This window comes from Myotis yumanensis, unplaced genomic scaffold (assembly GCF_028538775.1).
Source record: "Myotis yumanensis isolate MYYU_CA2020_CCGP unplaced genomic scaffold, mMyoYum1.0.hap1 SCAF_5, whole genome shotgun sequence".
NCBI lineage: Eukaryota > Metazoa > Chordata > Mammalia > Chiroptera > Vespertilionidae > Myotis > Myotis yumanensis.
In genome coordinates, this window is record NW_027223756.1 from 55586578 (window position 1) to 55609723 (window position 23146).

Consider the following 23146-nt stretch of genomic DNA (forward strand, 5'->3'; position numbering starts at 1 on the left):
ACTAATTAAAATCTGTGCGCAAAAACACATGGAGAGGGGATGATTGCAACACACAAAGGAGGCTAAAACCATCTTTTACACATGGCGTAGGCATTTAAAGGTGGGAGGTTTTCCCATTCTTTCAAAAGACACTCTGCCTCCATTTCACAGGAAAAACCTGTAGCAAGAGGATGATCTGTCAGGTTCCTATTTTACCCAGAGACAGGAAAACACTCAAAAGGAGGAAAACACCCAGGCCAACTACCAGACAAACAATGATTTAGAGATAAGTGTTCGCAGTGAGAGACAGCGCTGCTCTGGGATATTTAAGACACAGGAACATTCCAACTCAGTCACCATCTGGAAGCCTTTCTCTGTGCTACAGTTACCTTATTCTTAACAAGGAAGTAATGAATTATTTAGGATATGATATTGTTGTGACAAACAATTACAGTTACAAAGTAGTAACAATATGCAAGGAGAGAGGAGTCAGCTGACTGGCAGGAAGGGACATAGGAGGGGGTATGTGGGGAGATGGAGATTTCCAATTTCAAATAATGTGGTCAGCAGAAGTCTCAAAGAGAAAAGTGGCATTTGAGCAAAGATCCGAAGGAATGGTAAAGAGGGGAGCCATGCAGATATCTGGGAAAAGAACATCCTAGTCAGAAGGAACAGGTCCCCAGGGGAAGGAGCTGACAGGTTCAAAGAAGAGCCAGGGGTTTTGCACCACGAAGCTGTTCCTTCCTTCACTTGTCCATTCCAAGTTCTTCAGACACCAAAAGTCTTACTTTTCTTCCTCCATGGCATATATGCATTGCTTGATAATTGTAATGATAAAATTATTGGGAAATAACTCTCTGGAAACTGGCACTTCAGTTCTCTCATACATAGTTTCTGGAGCTTTGTCAGGATAATAAGTAAAGGTGCTTCCTCAATATACTCGTTTCAGGATTTCAGAACTATTAGTCCAATTTATAAGGGTGCTGACTGGAGTAATATACGTCCTATATATAATGGGGTAATATGCTCTCTATGATAGACATATATAACTTCATTTGCTATCAGTTTCAATTCCTTTCCTACCATATCTTTACCAGAGGCACCAGAGGATATTACAATTATTCTGAGTTTTAGTCTCCCTCTATTCTCTCTACTTAAAGACATTGTTAAAGAGAAATAAAATCCAAATTTACTGTACTAATTGTCTAAAGAATTGTAAAAAAACCCCACCAACTTGCTTTTAAATGTCCTAGACTACAAATGATAATAAATGGCTGATCACACATACTTTCAAAGCAGACATTGATAAAAGAGCATGTATTATCCCCAGGCTCTTGGACAGCAAATAAAGAAGGCAGAGAAGTGCTTACATTTTCCTGGTTTGGCTGGAATTCGAATCACAGTGGGCTTTCTGGTGGGTGCTGGTTGAACTGCTGGTTCTTTTGTTGGTTCTGTCTTTGTGGGGACCTGGAAGGGATCTAATGAAAAACACAGTTTATTTTGCATGTTTTAGTTAACATGGACTCAAACAAAAAATCTCATTCATAATTAAAGAGTCATATTTTTCATGCCCCAGGGAAAACTATTCATGGATAAACAAAATCTCAGTTTGCAGAGACAAAAACAGTCGGAGCTCATGAAAGGAAATAACTTGATGCTCTGTAAATAATTCATATGGCTTTTCTTCTTCTCTGATGAGAGGGATCCAGGACAATCTTGAATTATGTAGAAGCTATCTTTCATGGGAGTGCAATCATTTCATAAGTGTCTGCCTGAAAATGAGGGGCAAGTGAACCGAAGAGCCAATTTTCCCTCTAATGTGAAGCCTCCCAGGCCCCCAGGAAGAAAAGACCTCCGCTCCCCACACGCCTGTGCCTGTGGAAAACTTACCCACATGCCTAGCACATGGTAGGTGCTCAGCAGAGTCTTAGATTTTAATACTTCAGTAAAATGACACTTCAGTAAAATGAAAATGACAAACATTTTATCCTGAAAATAAGACATCCCCTTTCAAATATATCATTTCGACGTAAGGATACATGACTTGGCATCTCTCTATCTTAACTGATTCATTTAAAATAGATAGTATATGCCCTGGCTGGTGTAGCTCAGTGGATAGAGTATCAGCCCAGCACCTAAGGGTTGTGGGTTCGATTCCTGGTCAAGGGCACGTACTTGTGTTACAGGTTCAATCCCCTGCACCTGATGGTGTGCATGCAGGAGGCATCCAATGTCTCTCTCCCTTTCTCTCTCTCTCTCTCTCATCTCTCACTTTCTTTCTCTCTGTCACTCCCTCCTCCTATCTCTAAAAATCAATGGAAAAAATATCCTTGGGTGAAGATTACCAAAGATAAATAAATAGGCAGTATATGCTTAGAAAAAGTATTTTTTTAAAAAACATAACCACTGAACTTTTTTCCTGAAAGGAATATTCTTTTTTTCTTTAATGTCAATGTTCTTTTCAGTAGTTTGGAAAAATGACCATAAAATTTTTTGAAGATGAGAAATCTAAAAATAATTAGATTAGCAAATATAAAATAAAATGCTGTATAACTGATACTCTACACTGCACACAGGATCTTACGAGGCCACCTCTGCCTTTATTTAACAAGAGGCAGAATTAGTATAAGCTGTAATTCTGCACCTGTTCTATGAATATTTGCCTTAGGGAGACACTCCCTGTAAAACAATGCACCCCAGAGCTCCTGTGATGAACAGGACTCATGTTCTGCCCATTATGAGCTGCAGTTCAAGAAGCACCTTTTGCTGACCAGCTCTTTGCAGGATATGTGAAGAGCTGAGCTCAGAATAAGAAGGCTCTTCAGCTCCCTGACACTCCTCCTTGCCTTCCACCCAGTTCGCAGGCAATCCTGCCATCCTATACCCTCCAAGGATATCACTCACTTGCTCACCTATGTATGTCTGCCATGTGCCAGTAACAGTGCTGGGTGGGGAGATACAAGAGTAAAGTACAATCCTATTTTAAGTTCATTATCTACCACCTAAGAAGGGCCTCCAGATGGTATGCTAGGTAAAATTATTATTAGATTACTGAGCAAAAAAAAATTAGATAACCCCTCTGTGAAACCCTGTCTATCAGTTCACAAATGAGGCGAGTCTTGTCTAAGTTCAAAAAAACCAACTCAAGATTATCAAAACATCAAACTTTTTAAAAAGGCTCTTGTAACAATGTAACTTTCTTTCACTGTAACCTATGTCCCCCAAAAATAAACAAAGGTCCTTCTTTTAGGCCTAACCAAATTCTTTAATCCTTACTTTGTTATAGCATTATTTTCTACTTCAAAAGTAATATTTATTGTAAAAATGGGAAACATATGACAGAAAATCTCCTGTAATCCTATTCCTCTGGGAGTAATTATTATCTAAGATGTGGTGTATCTGTCTATAATTTTTTTTCTATAGTACATGTATTATTATCTAGGTATTTTGCAAAACAAAAACAGGATAATTTTATATCCACTTCTTTGTAGTTTGCTTTTCTACTTTTCTTATTCAGTATTGGTTGGGTGCCTGCTACACATCAAACAAGCTAGATGCTGGGAATACTTCAGTGAACAAAGCAAAGAACTTTGCCCTCATGGTACTTTTACTGCAGCAAGGAGATGGAAACAGTAAACAATAAATATAATAGATAAGTAGTTCATGGGGTATATTGGAAGGCAAGAGGTACTACTGAAAAAGGAAAAAGTAGAGCAAGGTGAGGCACTTCAGGTGTGGGCAGAGGGACACAGATTGTAGCATGAAACAGGAGGGTAAAGTTGGGGAGGGTGCCATGACCGTATTTCCAACAACTGGATTTTACATATTCTAATAGTTCTTCCAACTTGAATAATATACATTGGTCTTTAAGAAACAGCAGTACCACTGGATAAAAAGAGGTAGATACCCCTGTATTAATGCCCACTATTGCAAATATTACCTAAATCTGAACTCTCTGAATAGTTCATTTATTCTGAGTAACCCTAGCTAAAACAAAAGAATTTGAAGAGCCCATGTAATCTTGGTATTTTATTCAAATACAAAAACACAGTATCTTTCCTCTGTGTGTATTTTTCCTCTCTGTTCTTCTTTCTCCCCTGCCTTTGCCTCTGCTCTGCCAACATGACCCTTGTTGACACCCAGTGAGCTCTAAGGAGCCACCTGCCTCCCCCAGCTGCTGTAGGCTTGACTGTCCAGGAACTTGTCCATCCTCCCTCTCCCAATCTTGGTTGTAATATACCATTCCCTCAGGGCTCTGTTGTCTGCTGTGCCAGTAACAGTGCTGGGTGGGGAGATATGAGTAAAGTACAATCCTATTTTAAGTTTATTATCTACCACCTAAGAAAGGCCCCCAGGGAAAAGGACCAAAAAAATCAAGAGAAGGGTTAAGGCTGATAATTGTTCATTGTGTTTTACCTTTCAAGTGGCATTTCTTCTCTAAAGGCTGCTTTTGGTACCTGTAATCTGCTGGTTATTAACACAGTGGAATCTCGGTTCTCGAACTTAATTTGTTCCAGAAGGCTGTTCGAGAAGTGATTTTTTTCGAAAAGCTAATCATTTTTTTCACTTCTCTCTATATAAAAGCCTGAGCGACCGAACAACCGAACGAGCGGTTGACCAGTCACTATGACGTGAACTGACCACCAGGGGACAGATGCTCAATGCACAGGATTGGGCTCCCTCCTGTCTGGATTAGGCCTGCGAGGATTGGGCCAAAACCGGCTATCCAACATCCCGCGAGGGGTCCTGCATTGAGAGAGGGCACAGGCTAGGCCGAGGAACCCCACTGGTGTATGAATCCGTGCACCGGGCCTCTAGTTAGAAACAAAGTAAATTGAGTTAATCCATTCTAGGCCTCCAAATGATTCCATTTTAATCTTTCCAAATTGCCTGTGACCCTTGTTTCATGAGCACTTTCACATCCTTAGCAACATCAGCACTCTTGATGGCCCCTTTATGTTTTAAAATTGTGCTAATCGCCCAGTTGTGGTGGCTCAGTGGATTAAGCATCTTCCCATGGACCAAAAGGTCCCAGGTTCTATTGGTTCCAGGTTCTATTCCCAGTCACGCAGGTTGTGGGCTCAATCCCCAGTAGGGGGCATGCAGGAGGCAGTGGATCAGTGGTTCTCTCTCATTGATGTTTCTATCTCTCCCTCCCCCTTCCTCTATGAAAATCAATAAAAATATTTTTAAAAAATCGTGCTAATCATCGATTTCGCCATGCCATACTTGGTAGCTAGATCAGGCACATGAACACCTCTATCATACTTTGCAATGATTTCTTTTTAAAGCTTTATCATTGTTCACTTTGCTGTTATCATTAACCGTCTTAGGACCTATGGTGAATTACTGTATATATTTAATAATAAACAGCAACAAAAGCAAAAAACCACAAAAATATTCACAGCACAATTTCCTGATATGTTAACAATGTGAGGTTTAGTAGTAAACTAACTCATACTCGCTCATTATCTCCTTTGTCACCTGAGAGATGCATGACTGATTGTAAAGGTATCAGCATGAAAGGCCTGTCAGGTCAAGAAGTTTTGTTCAATAACCAAGATGTTTTTCTGTGAACAACTTGGTTGAGAACTGAATTGTTTGAGATAAGGGATGTTTGAGAATAGAGGTTTGACTGTATAGATTTTTAGTTGATGATTTGGGGGGAGGTGTGTGGAGGGAAAAGCATGGAATAACTTCAGTTGTTTCCCAACTCATACCAAATTCTGGGTCAGTATACCACCTACACACAGTCTCTCAAATTCCAGGAGTGAGGGCATTGAACAAGGGGGCAGGGGAAGGAGAAAAGAGGCAATCACTGCCCTTATAGGACTGGACACAAGGGGGAACCAAAAGGGGTTAATTTTGGAGGACTAATGCCCCACCCCAAGTCCCACACACTGCAGCAGATCTCACTATTGCATTAAAGGGGTCCAGGCACTATTTTTAAACCTAAAGGATTTAAATTTAAGTAGCAACGATGCAACTTCAATACAAAGTATTCAAAGTCTCCTAGCCACCCACTCTTTTTTGTATTTATTTATTTTTACTTCAAAGAGGTAGGGAGAGGGAGACAAAGAGAGAAAGAGAGAGAGAGAGAGAGAGAAAGATCAATAATGAGAGAGAATCATCAATCAGCTGTCCTCTGCATGGCCCCCACTAGGGATCGATCCTGCAACTTGGGCTTGTGCCCTGACCGGGAATTGAATTATGACCTCTCGGTTCATAAGTCAATGCTAAACCACGGAGCCACACTGGCCAGGCTGGTCTTTATTTTTAATATCATTAGCTGCTCTTTAAGAATTAGCACTCAGATAACTGGTAATTATTCTACTATACATGCCTTTTTCATAAAGTGGAGCAAGGAAGCCTTAGTGTTCCAGCCCTGCAGGCTGTTTGGCAGGAGTGGGCTGGTTTAATCTACTTCAGCTGTGCTCACTGAGTCAGTGAGCTCGGCATCTGCCTCTTTGTCTGCATGCTGTCCTGGGCTGTAATCCAGACCAGGTGTGCGGATTCGTGGGGAGGACAAGCAGCGTCACTTCAATGAGAAGGTGGAGCCAGAGGCCTGTTTTTCATCTTGATGATGGTGTGCAAGTCTCTCTCTAGTTACCCAGTGTGAAGTTTACTCTTTATCTTCTTTTCTTTTCCCCTTCCCTTTTCTTTTTTCTTTCCTTCTTTTCTTTCTTCCTTCCTCCCTCCCTCCCTTCCCTTCTTTTCTTTCTTTCTATTTATTGTCTAAAGTTTTACATAAGTCTCCTTTTTCCCCAATTGACACCCCCTCTCCTGCCATTCCCACCCTGGGCAAGTCCCCACCGCCCCAGTGTCTGTGTCCACTGGTTATGCTAATATGCATGCATACAAGTCCTTTGGTTGCTCTCTTACCCCTCCCCTCCCCTGCCATTTGTCTCTGGATCTATTCTTGTTCATCAAATTATGTTGATCATTATATGCTACATATGAGATATGATATTTATCTTTCTCCAACTGGCTTGCTTTGCTTAGCATAATGCTCTCCAGTTCTATCCATGCTGTTGCAAATGGTAAAAGTTCCTTCTTTTTTATAGCAGTGTAGTATTCCATTATGTAGATGTACCACAGTTTTTTAATCCACTCATCTGCTGATGGGCACTTAGGCTGTTTCCACATCTTAGCTATTGTAAATTGTGCTGCTATGACCATAGGGGTGCATATATCCTTTCTGATTGGTGTTTCTAGTTTCTTTGGATACAGTCCTAGAAATTGGATTACTGGGTCAAAAGGGAGCTCCATTTTTAACTTTTTAAGGAAACGCCATACTGTTCTCCACAGTGGCTGCACCAGTCTGCATTCCCACCAGCAGTGCACAAGGGTTCCTTTTTCTCCACATCCTCGCCAGCACTTGTCGTTTGTTGATTTGTTGATGATAGCCATTCTGACAGGTGTGAGATGGTAGCTCATTGTTGTTTTGATTTGCATCTCTCGGATGATTAGTGCCTTTAAGCATGTATTCATATGTCTCTTGGCCTTCTGTATGTCCTCTTTAGAAAAGTATTTATTTAGATCCTTTGTGCATTTTTAAAATTGGATTGTTTATCTTCCTTTTGTTAAGTTGTATGAGTTCCCTGTAAATTTTGGAGATTAAACCCTTATCTAAAATATCATTGGCAAATATGTTCTCCCATGCAGTGGGCTTTCTTGTTGTTTAGTTGATGGTTTCTTTTGCTGTGCAAAAACTTTTTATTTTGAGGTAGTCCCATTTGTTTATTTTCTCCTTAGTCTCCACTGGCCTAGGAGCTGTGTCTGTAAAGATATTGCTATGGCATATGTCTGCCATTTTGCTGCCTATGGAGTCTTGTAGGATTTCTATAGTTTCCCATCTTACATTTAAGTCTTTTATCCATTTTGAGTTTGTTTTTTTATATCGTGTAAGTTGGTGATCTAGTTTCATTTTTTTTGCATGTATCTGACCAATTTTCCCAACATCCTGTATTGAAGAGACTGTCTTGACTCCATTGTATGCTCTTGCCTCCTTTGTCAAATATTAATTGAGCATAATGGTTTGGGTTGATTTATGGGTTCTCTGTTCTCTTCCATTGGTCTATATGTCTGTTCTTGTGCCAGTACCAGGCAGTTTTCAGAACCGTGGTTTGGTAATATAGCTTGATATCTGGTATTGTGATCCCTCCAACATTATTCTTCTTAGGATTGCTGTGATTATTCAGGGTCTTTTTTTTTTTTTTTTATTCCAGATGAATTTTTGGAGAGTTTGTTCTAGATCTTTGAAATGTGCTGTTGGTATTTTAATGGGGATTGCATTGAATCTATAGATTGCTTTGAGTAGTATGGACATTTTAATGATGTTGGTTCTACCAGTCCATAAACATGGTATATTCTTCCATTTGTTCATGTCTTCCTCTATCTCTTTTTTCAATGTCCTGTAGTTTTTTGAGAACAGGTCTTTTGAGTTCTGTTGGAAAGGTGCCTTCCTCTTGAATTTTTTGGAATAGTCTGAGGAGGATAGGTTTTAGTTCTTCTTTGAATGCTTGGTAGAACTCCCCTGTAAAGCCATCTGGACCAGGGATTTTGTTTGCTGGAATATTTTTTATGACTGCTTCAATTTCTTCAGTAGTTATCAGCCTATTCAGGTTTTTTGATTCTTCCTGATTGAGTTTTTGGAGCTTGTATTTTTCTAAGAATATGTCCATTTCATCTAGGTTGTCCATTTTGTTGGAATAGAGTTGTTCATAGTATTTTTTCATAATCGTTTGCATTTCTGTGGGACCGGTTATTTTGCCTCTTTCATTTCTGATTTTGTTTATTTGGGTCCTCTCTCTTTGCTTCTTGGTGAGCCTGGCTAGAGGTTCATCAATCTTGTTTATCTTTTCAAAGAACAAGCTCTTGGTTTTGTTGATCTTTTATATATATATATTTTTTTTTTGGTCTCTATGTCATTTATTTCTGCTCTGATCTTTATTATTTCCTTCCTTCTGCTTACGCAGGGCTTTTCTTGTTGCTCTCTTTTTAACTCTTTGAATTGTAGGGTTAGGTAATTTATTACCATTTTTTCTTGTTTTTTTGACATAGGCCTGTAGAGCTATGAACTTCCCTCTCAAGACTGCTTTCACTTTGTCCCATAGATTTTGGATTGTTGTGTTTTCATTGTCGTTTATTGCTATGATGGTTTTTATTTCTTCTTTAATCCCTTTGGTAACCCAATCATTGTTTAATAGCATGACTTTTTTCACTGTTTTTATTGTAGTTGATTTCTAATTTTATGCCATTGTGATCTGAGAAGATGCTTGATATGATTTCTATCTTCTTGCATTTGAAGAGACTTTGCCTGTGTCCCAATATGTGGTCTATCTTTGAAAATGACCCATGTGCACTTGAGAAGAATGTATATTCTGTGGTTTTGGTGTGAAATGTTCTGAAGATGTCAATTAATTCCATCTGCTCTAGTGAGTCATTTAGGATTGGTGTTTCTTTGCTGATTTTTTGTTTAAGAGGATTTATCCAGTGGTGTTAGTGGGGTATTAAAGTCCCCTACTATGACTATATTGCTGTCAATCTGTCCCTTGATATTTTTCCAGAAGTTTTTTTTTTATGTATTTGGGTGCTCCAGTATTGGGTGCATATATGTTTTACCAGAGTTATATCTTCTTGTTGAATTGCTCCCTTTAGTATTATGAAGTGGCCTTCTTTATCTCCTGTTATGGCCTTCATTTTGAGGTCTAATTTGTCAGATATAAATATTGCTGCCCCAGCTTTTTTTTTTCATTTCCATTCGCCTGAAAAACCTTTTTCCATCCCTTCACCATTAGTTTATGTGAGTCCTTTGTTCCAAGGTGGGTCTCCTGTAGACAGCAGATATATGGGTCATGTTTTCTTATCCACTCAGCTACCCTATGTCTTTTGATTGGGGCATTTAATCCACTTACATTTAAAGTTATTATTGATAGGTACTTGTTTGTCACCATTTTTATTCTTTATGCCTATGTTCCTTCTTCCCTTCCTATTTCTTCTTTTTACAGCAGTCCCTTTAACATTTCTTGCATTGCTTGTTTGGTGGTAATATACTCCCTTAGTCCTTTATTGTCTGTGAAGCTCCCGATTTCACCCTCAACTCTGATTGATAGCCTTGATGGGTACACTATTCTGGGATTCAGATCCTTGCTTTGCATGCTTTGTATATTTCATTCCATTCCCTTCTGGCCTGATGTGTTTCTGTTGAGAAATCAATCGATAGTCTGATGGGAGATTCCTTGTAGGTAACTTTCTATCTCTCTCTGGCAGCCTTTAAGATTCTTACTTTGTCAGTGGTGTTTGTCAATTTAATTATAATGTGTCTTGTGTTGGTCTTTTGGGGTTCATCTAGTATGGGACTCTGTGAGCTTCTTGGACTTGAGTGAGTTTTTTCTTCTTCCCAATATCAGGGAAGTTTTCTGTCATTATTTCTTCAAACAGGTTTTCTATTCCTTGCTCAGTTTCCTCTCCTTCTGGGACCCCTATTATGTGAATGTTGTTTCATTTCATGGTGTCCCAAAGTTCCCTTAGGCTCTCCTCCTGTTTTTTAAGCTTTGTTTCCAGTTGCTGCTCTGCTTGGGTATTTTTTCCTACCTTGTCTTCTAGCTCAGTGATGCAGTCCTCCACTTCTTCTAGTCTACTGTTGATGCTTTCTATTGTGTTACTGCAGCGATGTCATTTTTCATTTCTTCTTGGTACTTTGTCATTTCCTCTTGGTTCTTACAAATATTGTTGAGTTTGTCTTCCATCCTTTTCAGCATCTTTATGACCATTGCTCTGAAATTTTCCTCTGACATATTGCTTGCCTCCATTTCGTTTACTTCCTTTTCCGGTGATTCCTCCTTTTCTTTCATATGGAGGCTGTTTGTTTGTCTTCTCATGTTTGCTCCTCTCAGGGTGTCTGGTTATGTAGCTCTGTCTCTCCTGCGTTGACTTAAAGGCACAAAATACAACATGACAAGACACAACACATAGGGCACCAAACACAAATGTATTCATGATACCAATATCCCCAAATAAAGGTGACCACCAGAGAAAAGAGATCTAGGGAACAGAAAAGAGTGCAAAAATGATTTGAGAAAAGGAAAAAATGTAAGAGAGAAAATAAAGAGAAGAAAAAAGGAGGAAAATATATGTATATGGGGAGAAAACTAAAAAAAACCCCAACAGCTAATCCAAAAAATGCAAACAAACACTCTGAGATGAATGCAAACAACAAACAACAACTAATCCAAAAAATGAAAACAACAAACACACAGCTGAATCTGAGGAGGCAGAGCTTTCTCTAGGCAATCTCTGACCTTTCCATCCACGGATTGCCTCACTAGCAGTGTTTAATTCACCAATTCCAGGTGGGTGTTGTTCAATTCAGCTGTTCCTTCTATCTGCTCTGTGAGAAGGCGCAGGGCTTGTCCATGTATTCGGCGCTGCTTTGTCTCCCCCTGGACAAACTTTTTAGGTGCTCATGGCCAGGGAGGCTGGAGTCTCAGTGGTTGTGGGTTCACAGCTGAGGCAGCTGGTCCCTGGGAGATGTGGTTGTTGGGTCCCGGGAGGTATCCAAAGTCTCCCCAGTTGAAGGTAAGGCTGTGTTTCTGATCAAAGCCGCTCTCCCCTTCAAGATGGCATGGTCTCTGTGGCAGAGCCAGCTGCTGCAGGAGAGATTTCAGCAGTAGTAAAGGCTGCCCGGCCAGGGGAGCCTGGTCCGCCAGTCCCCAACAGTGCTGTGGAATATAGCTGACGCAGACTCATAAATACAGACACTCCCCGCATGTCCACACACTCTTCTTTCGCTCTCTCACTCACACTATCTTGCAGCCTGTCCCGTCGGTCGCCATCTTGGATCCTTCTACTCTTTATCTCTTTTCATGAGAGGGCACCTCTCCCTCCCCCAAAATGTTAGTGGACAACATATCGAGCAAAAATAGCATTCATGTTTGGGGACTCCAAGCACTGCCAGGTAGGAAACTGGATCAGTGGGACTATTAAAATGTTGAAAGTTCAAAACCTGGAGGTATCACACTACCTGATATTGAATTATATGACAAGATTATGGTAATCAAAGCAGCATGGTAATGGCAAAAAAAATAGATACAAAGATCAATGGAACAGAACAGAAAGTCCAGAAATAAATCCACACCTATATGGAGAATTAATGTAACAATGGAGGCAAAGGTCTAACCATTATGCTATACACATGAAACTAATATAATATTGAATGTCAACTGTAATTGAAAAAAAAAATTTTAATGTTTAAAGTTCATAACCTTTTGTCAGTAGTCTCACTTTTGGAAATTTATTCCTCAGAAACAAAAGCACTAGTAGAAATGAAAATGTTTTTTAGGAGACTTTACTGCAGCATTTTTTGTTGTGGCAAAAAAGAAAAACAAATTCCCCAAATTTGAAAACAAATAAAACAACCTGCTTGTCCATCAATAGGGGAAATGTTGAATCAACTGTGATGCACTCAGGCAGGTATAAGGACACAAGGAGTTAGACTTACATCTACTGGTCTGAAGAGAAGTCCATAAATCTCATTGTTAAATGAAAAAAAGCAAGCTGCTGAGTAATATAGTACATTAAAATTTTTTATAAAAAGCTGGAAAAAGCACATGCATATATAAATATATATGTTCATAAGCTTTGGTTTGGAATGTCTAAAGGCACAGAAGGCTACATATAACATTGTTCCCACTGGTTAGTCTGGGGATTTGGACAGACTTAGAGGGAGATTAATTTGTATATTTCACTAAATGTTTATATTGCTTGAGTTGTTACAGCAAATATATGTTATTTTGTAACTTCAAAAAATCCCATAAAATAAATTCACTATTAAGAAAAAAGTTGTAACACCCCTCTCAAACAAACAAAGTAAAAACCATTTAAAAATAAGGAGAAAAAAGCAAAAACTCTTGTCCCTTTTGTTGCCTTTTCAAGGCAATAATGGCCATAAAATTTTCCACAAAGTAACTAGAAAAATAAAAATTCTATATATTTTTTTTCTTAATGTTCCAGAAGTGCTCTTACCGCAGCTTTGCCGAATTATCTCCATGTGTAGAGTTGGCCTGTTGCCTCACCCTGCTCCTGCACCATCTAAATGTATAGGCACCTGTGGCTGGTGAGGTGCTGTTTGTTCCTAGGCTGTTCTGTTCTTGGTGTGGAAAAAAGCGATCATGTATGGTTGATAGCAAATATTTGAGAATAAAAACATCTCAAGTTTTCCAGCTGAGAAGTAAACTTGGCACCACAGAATTACTTATTTACAAACACTTTTAAAGTACTTACTCTGTGCTCGAGGTTATTCTGGTTCCCTTGAGTTAGGTACAAGTATTATCCCCATTTTACAGATGAAGTAACAGAGGTACAGAAATCACCCAATAGAGAAGTAGCAGAGCCAAGCTTCAAACCCAGGAGTCTGCTTAGAGTTAGTATCAGTTGAAACAGAACCAATCAGGATTGGCTTATGTGATTATGGGGGCTGGCAAGTTTGATATGTATAGGGCAGGCAGGCAGGAAGTGATACTGAGGTCTTAAGACAGAATTTCTTGTTCCTCAGGGAAACCTCAGTTTTTCTCTTAAGCCTTTCAACCGGTTGGATGAGGCCTATCCACATTATCAAGGAAGTCTACTGATCGTAGATGTTAACCACATCTACAAAATACATTCACAACAACACTTACAGATGAGTGTTTGAATAACTGGGTACTATAGCTTAGTTTTGATGCACAAAAACTAAACATCATGGGGCCCATATTTTTACATGTTGGGTCTAAGATTTACAATAAACTAAAGATAATTTAGTAATGGGCTACCCCATTACAAAATAGTGCTCCTCACCTAATTTAAAATAGAATTTGAATCTCTTTTTCAATTCAAGTAGCTTCTAGCACAAAATAGTGCTTCAAGTAAGTGTTCAATAGATAATATTGAAAGAACGAGCAACTGAATTATTTAGGTGATATTTTATAAAACTTTCCAGGCATTGAGACCTCTGGCTCCCCTTTTCAATTTAAAATCATTTTGCTCAAGTGACATACAGGTTTTATGAATGAAAAATGGAGAATGTCTGCATAAAAATTCTCTTTTTGATACTATTCCTCAGTGATCCTATTTAATAGGAAATAATGCAGGTATATATTTTTGAATTTGTCTAAATTAGACAGACTTAGTTCATAATAATTAGCTCTTATTTGTAACCTTGAAAAATATAACTCCTTTTTCAAAGGAAAAAGAAGATTTGCAAGCTAATCATATTCTCAGAGTTCTGTGATCTAGAAAGGGTTAAGAACTGCAGTGCCACAAGTCTCTCCATCACAGACTGTTTGCTCTGGCTTCTCCAGAAAAAACACAAAGCATCTCCAAAAGAACCTTTCATCTAAATCTCAGGAAGGCCAATGGCATTTTTCTCTACTTTTATTTGCAGTGTTATTCTGCCCTCCTTCAAGCCCCTCACACACATAACCAATTATTCTCCACCTGCTGCCAAACTAGCAAGCGGCTTTACACCTGTATCCACATGCTTTTCATTACCGGGTAGAGAAAAACATTGATGATAATGTAGTTTTCTGCCCATTACCTGTCTCTAATAACATGCTTGTCATCATAATTAGTTTCACCATCCTTGGCTTGCTTTTCTGTCATTTCTTTCCCTTGAGTTCTGTTAATACCAGAAATTGACTGCTACATTATTATTCTGGTCTGTGTAATGGGGCTGACAGCAGAAGTATTCTGCCTTTTTGACAACTAGATATGATTGGTAAAGGTGTGAAGAGGAACTGCTAATACTTCTTAGCTCTATTATATTAACCTGGAAGGCATTCTACCCATGAAATGAATCCAATATTAAACTGCCTGTTTTATGAGTTTTTCTTTAATAAATTTTCTAATCTTTACAATGTTTTCATAGTTTCAGTATTTTTTGATCTCTATTTCCTGAGATTAATATGGCAACTTCATTATATGAAAACTGTTTTATTAGATTTTCTTTATTTTTCAGAAAAGAGAAAGAGAAGGAAAGACATATTTGTGAGTTACTCGCCTTTATCCTGTGTTCCTCTCCCAGTTTCTGGCTGATGCTAGGATGATTAAGCAAGGTTTCGAAAAGAGACATAATCCAAAGACAGTGCTATTGATATGCCATCAAAAAGTCACAAAGTCCGAAAAAAAAAAAAGTCACAAAATCCAAATAAAAATAAATAAATAAACCCTCTACATGTTGAGGAATTCAGAGATGATCCTGGAGGGCAATAAGCAAAGAAGTCACAAGGTCCAATGTACACTCTAGAAATATTGCTCGGGTAGCCATAAGATGGACGGTGCTGCATTTGTGGAAGGAGGAGAGACTCAATTGAGGAGGCCACTGCAGTGATTGGGGCATAAAGGCCTAGGACAGGGCAGTAGCAGGAGGAATGGAAATGAGAGGAAGATTCAATCACTATTCAGAAGGTAACGCAGCAGGAGTTGGTAACTAATTGGATGTGAAGGGCAAGAAATAACAACAACTACCACTTAATGAGCACTTCACATGTTTCAGATCATAGGTAGGGCTTTCCTTCATAATCACATGTATCCTTGAAATACCTTGAGGAGTATTATTATCATGTTTTATAGATGAGGAAACTAAGGCATTGTGGGATTAAGTAAATTGTCCAAGGTCATATGCCAATTAAGTGGTAGACCCAGACCAGTCTGACTCCAAGTCCAAACAACTAGCCACTGTGTGACAGGAAGACTCAAGGATATCTCTAGAATTCTCTAGGGGAGGCTGGGAGTCTGACAGTATCACTGCGTGAGGAGCAGAATATAGGAAGTGTTCAGTTCAGTAAAACTCCACAGTCAAGAGCAATGGCTAAAGTCAGGCAGGGCAAGCAAGTTACACATTTTGCTAAAAGACTGCCTCAATAATTAAACGTTGTGCAATGAAACAGAAAAGGCTCAGGATGAAGCATGAGACTGCATTAATGTTGAATGTATGTTTTTGACCTTCGTTTTTTGAAGATGACTGTAATTATCTGCTTAATGACACAGAAATAGTCTCAGCAATTATTAACTAAGTGCCATCCCCACAGAATCTAGCAGGTTCTATAAAAGGAGGCATTTCTTTGGCCTAAACAGTTTCTACCCCTTAAACAGCTTGCTGCTGTTGAATTTACCCATCCCTGTCCTACCTTGAACCTTGTAACACCAAAAAGGTTTAAATAAGAAAATGGCATAACCAAGACTTGAAAAGTTTTTAATGTATTGCCTAGTATCAGTGGTCGGCAAACTGCAGCTCGCGAGCCACATGCGGCTCTTTGGCCCCTTGAGTGTGGCTCTTCCACAAAATACCACTTGCAGGCATGCACATACAGTGTGATTGAAACTTCGTGGCCCATGCACAGAAGTCAGTATTTTGTGGAAGAGCCACACTCAAGGAACCAAAGAGCCGCATGTGGCTCCTGAGCCACAGTTTGCGGACCACTGGCCTAGTTTAAGGCTTCATGAAAATGTTGGGTAGCAATATGATATAGTGAAAAATAAACTAGACTTAGAATAAAAAGATTGAATGCCCTGGCTGGGTAGGTCAGTTGGTTAGAACGTCAGCCTAATGTACCAAGGTTGCAGATTCAATCCCCAGTCAGGGCACATACAAGAATCAACCAATAAATGAATAAATAAGTGGAACAACAAATCGATGTTTCTCTCTCTCTCTCTCAATAAACTAAAAAAATATTTTTTTTTCTAGAATAAATAGATTGAGTATGAATTCTGCCTTGGAAAACTGTAGTTTTATGACACTGGGCAAATCACCCATAGATCTCTCTCAGCCTCATTTTCTTCATCTGAAAATTGAGGCTAATGATAGCTTACAGAGGGTTTCTGTAAGCATTCAATTAAATAATAGATGCCAGAGTATTTAGTACAGGGTTTGGAACACTGCAGAAACTCAATATATTCCAACAGCTTCCCTTCTACTCCTTATGGGAAAGAGGCATGGTACATGTTGTGTGTATGATAAATATTTAATAAATATGTATTTGTTATCATTTAAAATACACCTATGCTGTGCAGAAGCTGGTTTTGAATCAGAGTTTATACCATTGATGCCTGTTAAACATTTTTACAGATGACAACTAACCTTTTGAAAATACTATTAAGCTTATATGATCAAAAATTCTACCCAAATAAGTAAACAGCAGTAAAAAAAAATCTTATTAATGACAGACAGAGCAGCTTGGTTTGACAAATCAGATATAAGCTTCACCATACACCCTCTTGCTGAACAGTGTGAGGGAAAAAATAAACAGGCCTCTGCCTCTTGGGAAATTTAATTGTCCTGATCTTGGCAGGAAACTTATAACTATTGTATTTATTTACAAAACAGCATTCTCAAGGGAAGAGTTTATATAAAGATTATGGGGAAAAAATTGCAGCATATGGCTGGGTTCTCACTTCTTGCATTGGTCTTGCCAGAGTCCTCCCCAGGGCTGGCCCCTCTCCAGGCACTCCCAGCAGGGCTGGTTCAATCTCAGGAGCCCTTCCAGACCCACTGCATGACTTCCTGTGTATGGGAAGTTTCCCTGCTTCCTGCTCATGTTTGAATCTCCACCTGCCAGAGGAAGGGAGCCGGCCTCACATCTGATTTGGTCCCTCATCCCAGGCTTGGATAATAGTAATCAACGTGTGTGTCTCCCTCGTTCTCTGTCTCCATCTTCCCATTCCGTATTTTCCCTTTCCTCCCTCTTAATTTCCATCTTCCACCCAGTTTCATGTTTTTTAATTTCTCTGTGTTTCTCCCTCTCTCTACACATACACATCTCAATAATCTATGTACTGGAAACTAAAACAGCAAGTGCCATTCAAGAGACCCTATGAGTTTAGATTCCCCTCCACTTCTGACTTTACTCACCCAGAGCCATCTCTGAACCAAGAGGGTCTTCAACCACATTCCCAGGTGGGATGGGTAAAACATCATCATCAAAGCTGATGAGGTCGATGTCCCCCAGAGGCTTGCTTTGCAGACCTGGGGCTGTGGGGCTGGCTGAGGCTCCTTCACCCAATGACCTGAATGCTTTGGCTTGTGATGCCACTGGGGGTCGGGGAGGAACAGTGACTGGTTTCAGCAAAGCGGCAGGGCAGCTGGGGTTCTCTGAGGAAACTGATTTCTTCGGCAGCAAAGGCCGAGGAGCAGGAGTTGGGACTCTCTTCCTGCCATCAGGGCTCTCAACCACGGGCCCTCCCCCCAGAGTCTCATGATTAACACTTCGTGTAAGGCCAGGGTTTGGTTTCTTTGGCAATTCAGGTTTGGTTACTGGGATGCTCCCTACTTCTTGCGGTGGAGAGTGTGGGGTGGGCCCTTCCCCTGAGGCCACCTTGCGTCTGTTTTCATTCCAGGAGTCCAGTTCTCCAGAAGCTCTGTTAGCAGCTGGTTTGGGAGCCACAGAGGGTTTCCCTGAGGGAACAGCAGGCCTTGGGGGGAGTGAGCGGGGAGCAATCTCTGGTTTCTTGGGCAGCTCAGAAGTTTCAGTATTTGTCTGACTATCCAATGCTTTGATCCTTGAAACAATACTATTTTGGCTTCGTTCTGTGTTCATAATGTTCATCCCTGCCTGACTGTCCAAGTCGTTGGTATTGTCCAACAGAGACTGGGGTCGGCTTGGGGCTGACTCCTCTTCGGTGGGCGCTGAGCTGATTTTCTGGAGATTCTGCCCTTTAATGTGAGAATCTCTGGCTACTGGTCTGAGGTTGCTTTTTGATCTTGGTTTTGGCACTGGACATCTTGTAGCATTGGAGTTTTCTGGACAAGTGTGTTCCTCAGAAATGTCAAAGACTATTAAAGGTCCCACATTTGTGGGAAGATCACTGGCTGAGACCCCTGGTGCAGGCTGAAGAGGTTTGAGAGGTGCCTGCAGTGCTGATAAGATCAAAATGAACAAAAATAAGTTGCAACATTATAATTTAAAAGAAAAACATAATAGAAGATAAACAGATTTTTAAAGATATACATGTAGAATAGCAAGAGAATTTGGTTCTCTCAATTAGTAAAAAGTAATTCCCAAATCAATGTGGAAATGTTTATACTCAGCTTTCTGCAGTGTTCAAATTATATTTATTCATATAAGAAACATTCATTTTGTAATAATTTAAAACACTGTTAAATTTCTGATTCTCAGTAGACTTATCACACAAATCATTTCTCTCTCGCTGTCAAAATTCTGATGATTCTTGCTTTACTTTTCCAAAGTAACTTATTTCCGTCTGTTATCCTAATACAATGCATTTAAAAAGCCTAACAGGGCAAACACCTTTAGCATCCTATCAAGTTTACATTGCTAAATATAACATCCCTCTCGGTGGGAATAAAGGGCATCAGCAGTAATACCAACCATGAGTTAAAGGATGTTTTGTGTTATGAATTAGGGTGAGCCCAAGGAAATGGGGCTTTGGGTCCTGAGAATGAACTATTATAATCATAGCAAATCCAAATAAAGAAAGCACACATGATCACACTGACTGGGAAGCAGAGCTCAATAAATTATGTATGAATTGAAAATTATTTTTAAGACTAGAGCCTACTGATTACTTTCCTAGAACCAGGTCAGAATTAGGGGAGACAAATTACTTGCATTACTTTGAGGCAGGTGGTTGTCTATTTCTTCTGAAAAGTCAGTCTGAGTTGCAGAAGTAATAGTGTGCCTTGGAGAGGCAGCAGCATTATTGTTATTTGTAGTATTAACTTGAACTTGGTTGATTTCTTTTATGACTTGTTCATAAGATGGTGGGAGCTACAAAATAAAGAATGAAGATTTTAGACATCTATGGTTGACAGCCAACATGTTAACAGTCTCACTGTTCTAATCTTTGAATTTCATTTTAAAAATAAAATGCAAAGAGATAACAGGGTTCTTATTCACCTCAGCAGGAACCAGCTCACTGGGCCTCCAAGGGCCTGCTGCAGAGGGTGGGGGAAATCCCAATCCTGGGGCTGGGGCTCCTGGAAACCATGAGGCTGGCCTCAGTGGCTCAGCTGCCACAATGGTGATCTCCGGGCGCCTAGCAGACAGAAGCCTCAGTGAGATTTTGCAGGTTGGTAACAGGCTATTGTCTATTTGCAAATGTTCAAAGCTTCATGAAAACAACTACCACCCAAACAAGTTACATAAGAACTACCGCAGTCACAGAAATGACCTGTACAGTCTCTAACAGTACACCCAGGCAGGCTTCAAGGGAATGGCAGCCATCCTCTATGAGTTTGGGCACAAAAAGTTAGAGATGTACCCTAAGCACACTTAGCTCTGCCTTGGTTGATAAGAATATGGACTAGGTAAGGTCCATACAAGCTCTTCATTCCAGGGCTCTGCTATCTAGCCTATAGACAAACAAAAATATACCATAAGTAGAAAAGTGCATGGATCAAATAGAACTGTTTAGTTTTCTGTTATTATAAAGTATAAACTAAAAAATGATACCATATAAATAGAATACCTTCTCACTCCACCTCTGTCCCAATTCCAAGTTATCTTTAAGTATTTAGAGTTCACATGTTCATTTCTAGACCCTGATGTGTGTGTCTGTGTTCCTTGTCAGTTTTGTACATGAATTTGATTATTATTCTTTAACTGAGGAGCCATAGTAATTTAGGCATGGCTTCTTTCATAATTTTCTTAACCTGATTCTACAGTTTCATGTTTAAATCTTACCTTCAACCTGACTTCCTAACAAATACCAACTCTGAGCTGATCAATCACCTCTCTGAGCCTCAAGTTTCTGTCCTAACAAATAATGACAAGGATACCTGCTCTTCCTTTTTCTAGCACTCTATGCCAAATAAAAACAAAACCAAAAAGCACTATCATTATCAAAACTGTGTATAGTCCGGCTGGTGGTTGAGCATCAACCTATGAACCGGGAGGTAACAGTTCAATTCCTGGTCAGGGCACATGCCCGGATTGCAGGCTCATTCCCTAGTGTGGGATGTGCAGGAGGCAGCCGATCAATGACTCTCTCTCATCACTGGCGTTTCTCTCTCTCTCCCTCTCTGAAATCAATAAAAATATTAATAAAATAAACACCCCCCCCCAACCCCATGTATAGACACACTCTCATGCTAGCTTGTGAAATGGTGGAACCTGCTTATTAATTACATCTGAATGGCAGTACCTAAGAACCCCTGCTTATAGCTTTTGTTTAACTAAATGAGTTAATAATTAATAAATTTTAACCACTCTACATGCATTAATCCGTATAACAACCTTATGAGGGAGGTCTGGTTTGTACTGCTTTAATGATGGGGATATTGAAGCAAAGAAGGGTTACATAGCTTGCCAAGGTCACATGGTGAGAAAGTAGTCATGATTTGAACTTGCATTAATGTCTCACTCTAAAGTCCTTGTTCTTCATTCCCAGGTACCATACCCTAAGAAATCTGAAAGCATGGAAGCTGTTTTATAAAAATCTATCCATTTATCCACCTGCTAATCTTTCCATCCATTCAGCCCTCTATCTGTCTATTTGTCCTTCTTTTTGTGTATTCAGTGACCTTCTTCCCTTTCTCCAGCCAACCATCTTCTAGCCACTTATGCATTCAGCTATCTATCCAGCCTGCCTTCCTGCCTCTTTTCCTTTCTTTATCCTTCCACTCAATTTCCTATCCTGTCATTCATCATTTATCTATGCAACATGTACTAAGTAGCTATGAGGTACAAAGCACTCCTTTGAAGCAGTTCCGATAATGCTTTATATATAGTAGTTGCTTAATAAACATTTTCAAATTGATGTCAGTAAATAATTAGTCTCAAAAGAACACTTTTAGGCTTGTATTGCTTCTCCTCTCAAGCAAAGTCTCTATCATTCAAGCTTATAGATTAATTCAGGAAATGTATTGATGAGGCAGAATGTTGAAATACACTGCTTATGAAAGAGAAATATTTAACTTGCTAACTGATAAAATTTTTATTTCATTATGAGCAGAATATATGCCCTCTATTATAAATATAACCATACCTCCTATCTCGATGAAGCTCACTCTGTATAGAAGTCCGAGAAGCTATAAAAGAAAGAATACATTGATGTAGTACAAAATTAGTATATTCAATAAAGTTTTACATTTTTATAGGGTATATTATTGAAAAAATAGCTTATACTTGATATCATATAGAATTATGGATTTTTGAAGGATTAAAAATAACTTTCATTTATTTTTTGCAAATCTTTTAATCACCTTATATTTCTTTTATAATTAGAAATAAATTATAGTTATTAAAAACCAGTAGCTAATAAATGATATATTTCTATATACTGAATTATAGATACAGATATAGAGACATAGGATACTGCCTTAAAGAGAATGTTTTGATAAGGATGGAAAGAAGGAAAGAAGGAAAAAAAGAAAGAAAGAAAGAAAGAAAGAAAGAAAGAAAGAAAGAAAGAAAGAAAGAAAGAAGGAAGAAAGAAAGAAAGAAATATAAAGATATTTTATACCTGAATTAGGTTTAGAGGGAATGATATCTAAGAGGAACATGGAGAAAAGCAGAATGTATGTATTTTAACAACCATAGTAGAGAAGCAAATCAAAATGATCTTTTCATATGGTATCAAGTTAAGTATAGCATATATTTGAATTCATAAGATAATATAGATTTCAAAAACCCTTCAAAGCACATTCTGGAGTTCTGAAAATAAGTTAATGAATGAACAGAGGGAAAAAAAGATAGTTATAAATAGAAATTGCATGACAAGCGCATTATAATTACATGAAGTAACAATGGGCAGAAAACTTTGTTACATGTCTATTCTGATCTATGACTATACTTTTATAAAGTTTTTTTTATAACTCTATTGTAAAGAGAATAAAGGTGGTTAAATTTTCATCAATTTTCTAACTTTTCTGGAGTTTTATAGTCTTTGTTTTAGTACCTAAATTAAAAAATAATGAATAAAAGAACTGCCCAAATCACTTTTATAAACATATTTATTATAGCATATATTATTATATATGTAGCACTAACTTTTCCCTCAAGCCTCAATCTCAAAAAGCTAGATCATTTAAAAATTCTCCAAATTTTATTTTAAAATTAAATTAAGTCTTAGTCAGATGATCTGGACAATATGTCACATATAGGGTCACATAGTACACATATGTGCAATCCAGAATTATATCCCTATTTTCAAAGAGCACATTCTAAAGATA

The 23146-nt window shown here is 38.8% G+C and overlaps 1 protein-coding gene across 3 annotated transcripts in view; it reads right to left on the reverse strand.

Annotated features, from left to right (window-relative positions):
- SH3D19 (SH3 domain containing 19) overlaps nucleotides 1–23146 on the reverse strand; it is a 179581-nt gene that overhangs the window by 39137 nt on the left and 117298 nt on the right. For all 3 annotated transcript variants that reach the window (XM_070415304.1, XM_070415303.1, XM_070415306.1), the window contains 5 exons: nucleotides 21961–22003; nucleotides 19872–20010; nucleotides 19589–19742; nucleotides 17867–18871; nucleotides 1350–1457 (listed from right to left, as the gene is read on the reverse strand). In XM_070415304.1, the coding sequence (XP_070271405.1) occupies nucleotides 1350–1457; nucleotides 17867–18871; nucleotides 19589–19742; nucleotides 19872–20010; nucleotides 21961–22003 (1449 nt within the window). The remainder of the gene's footprint in view (nucleotides 1–1349; nucleotides 1458–17866; nucleotides 18872–19588; nucleotides 19743–19871; nucleotides 20011–21960; nucleotides 22004–23146) is intronic.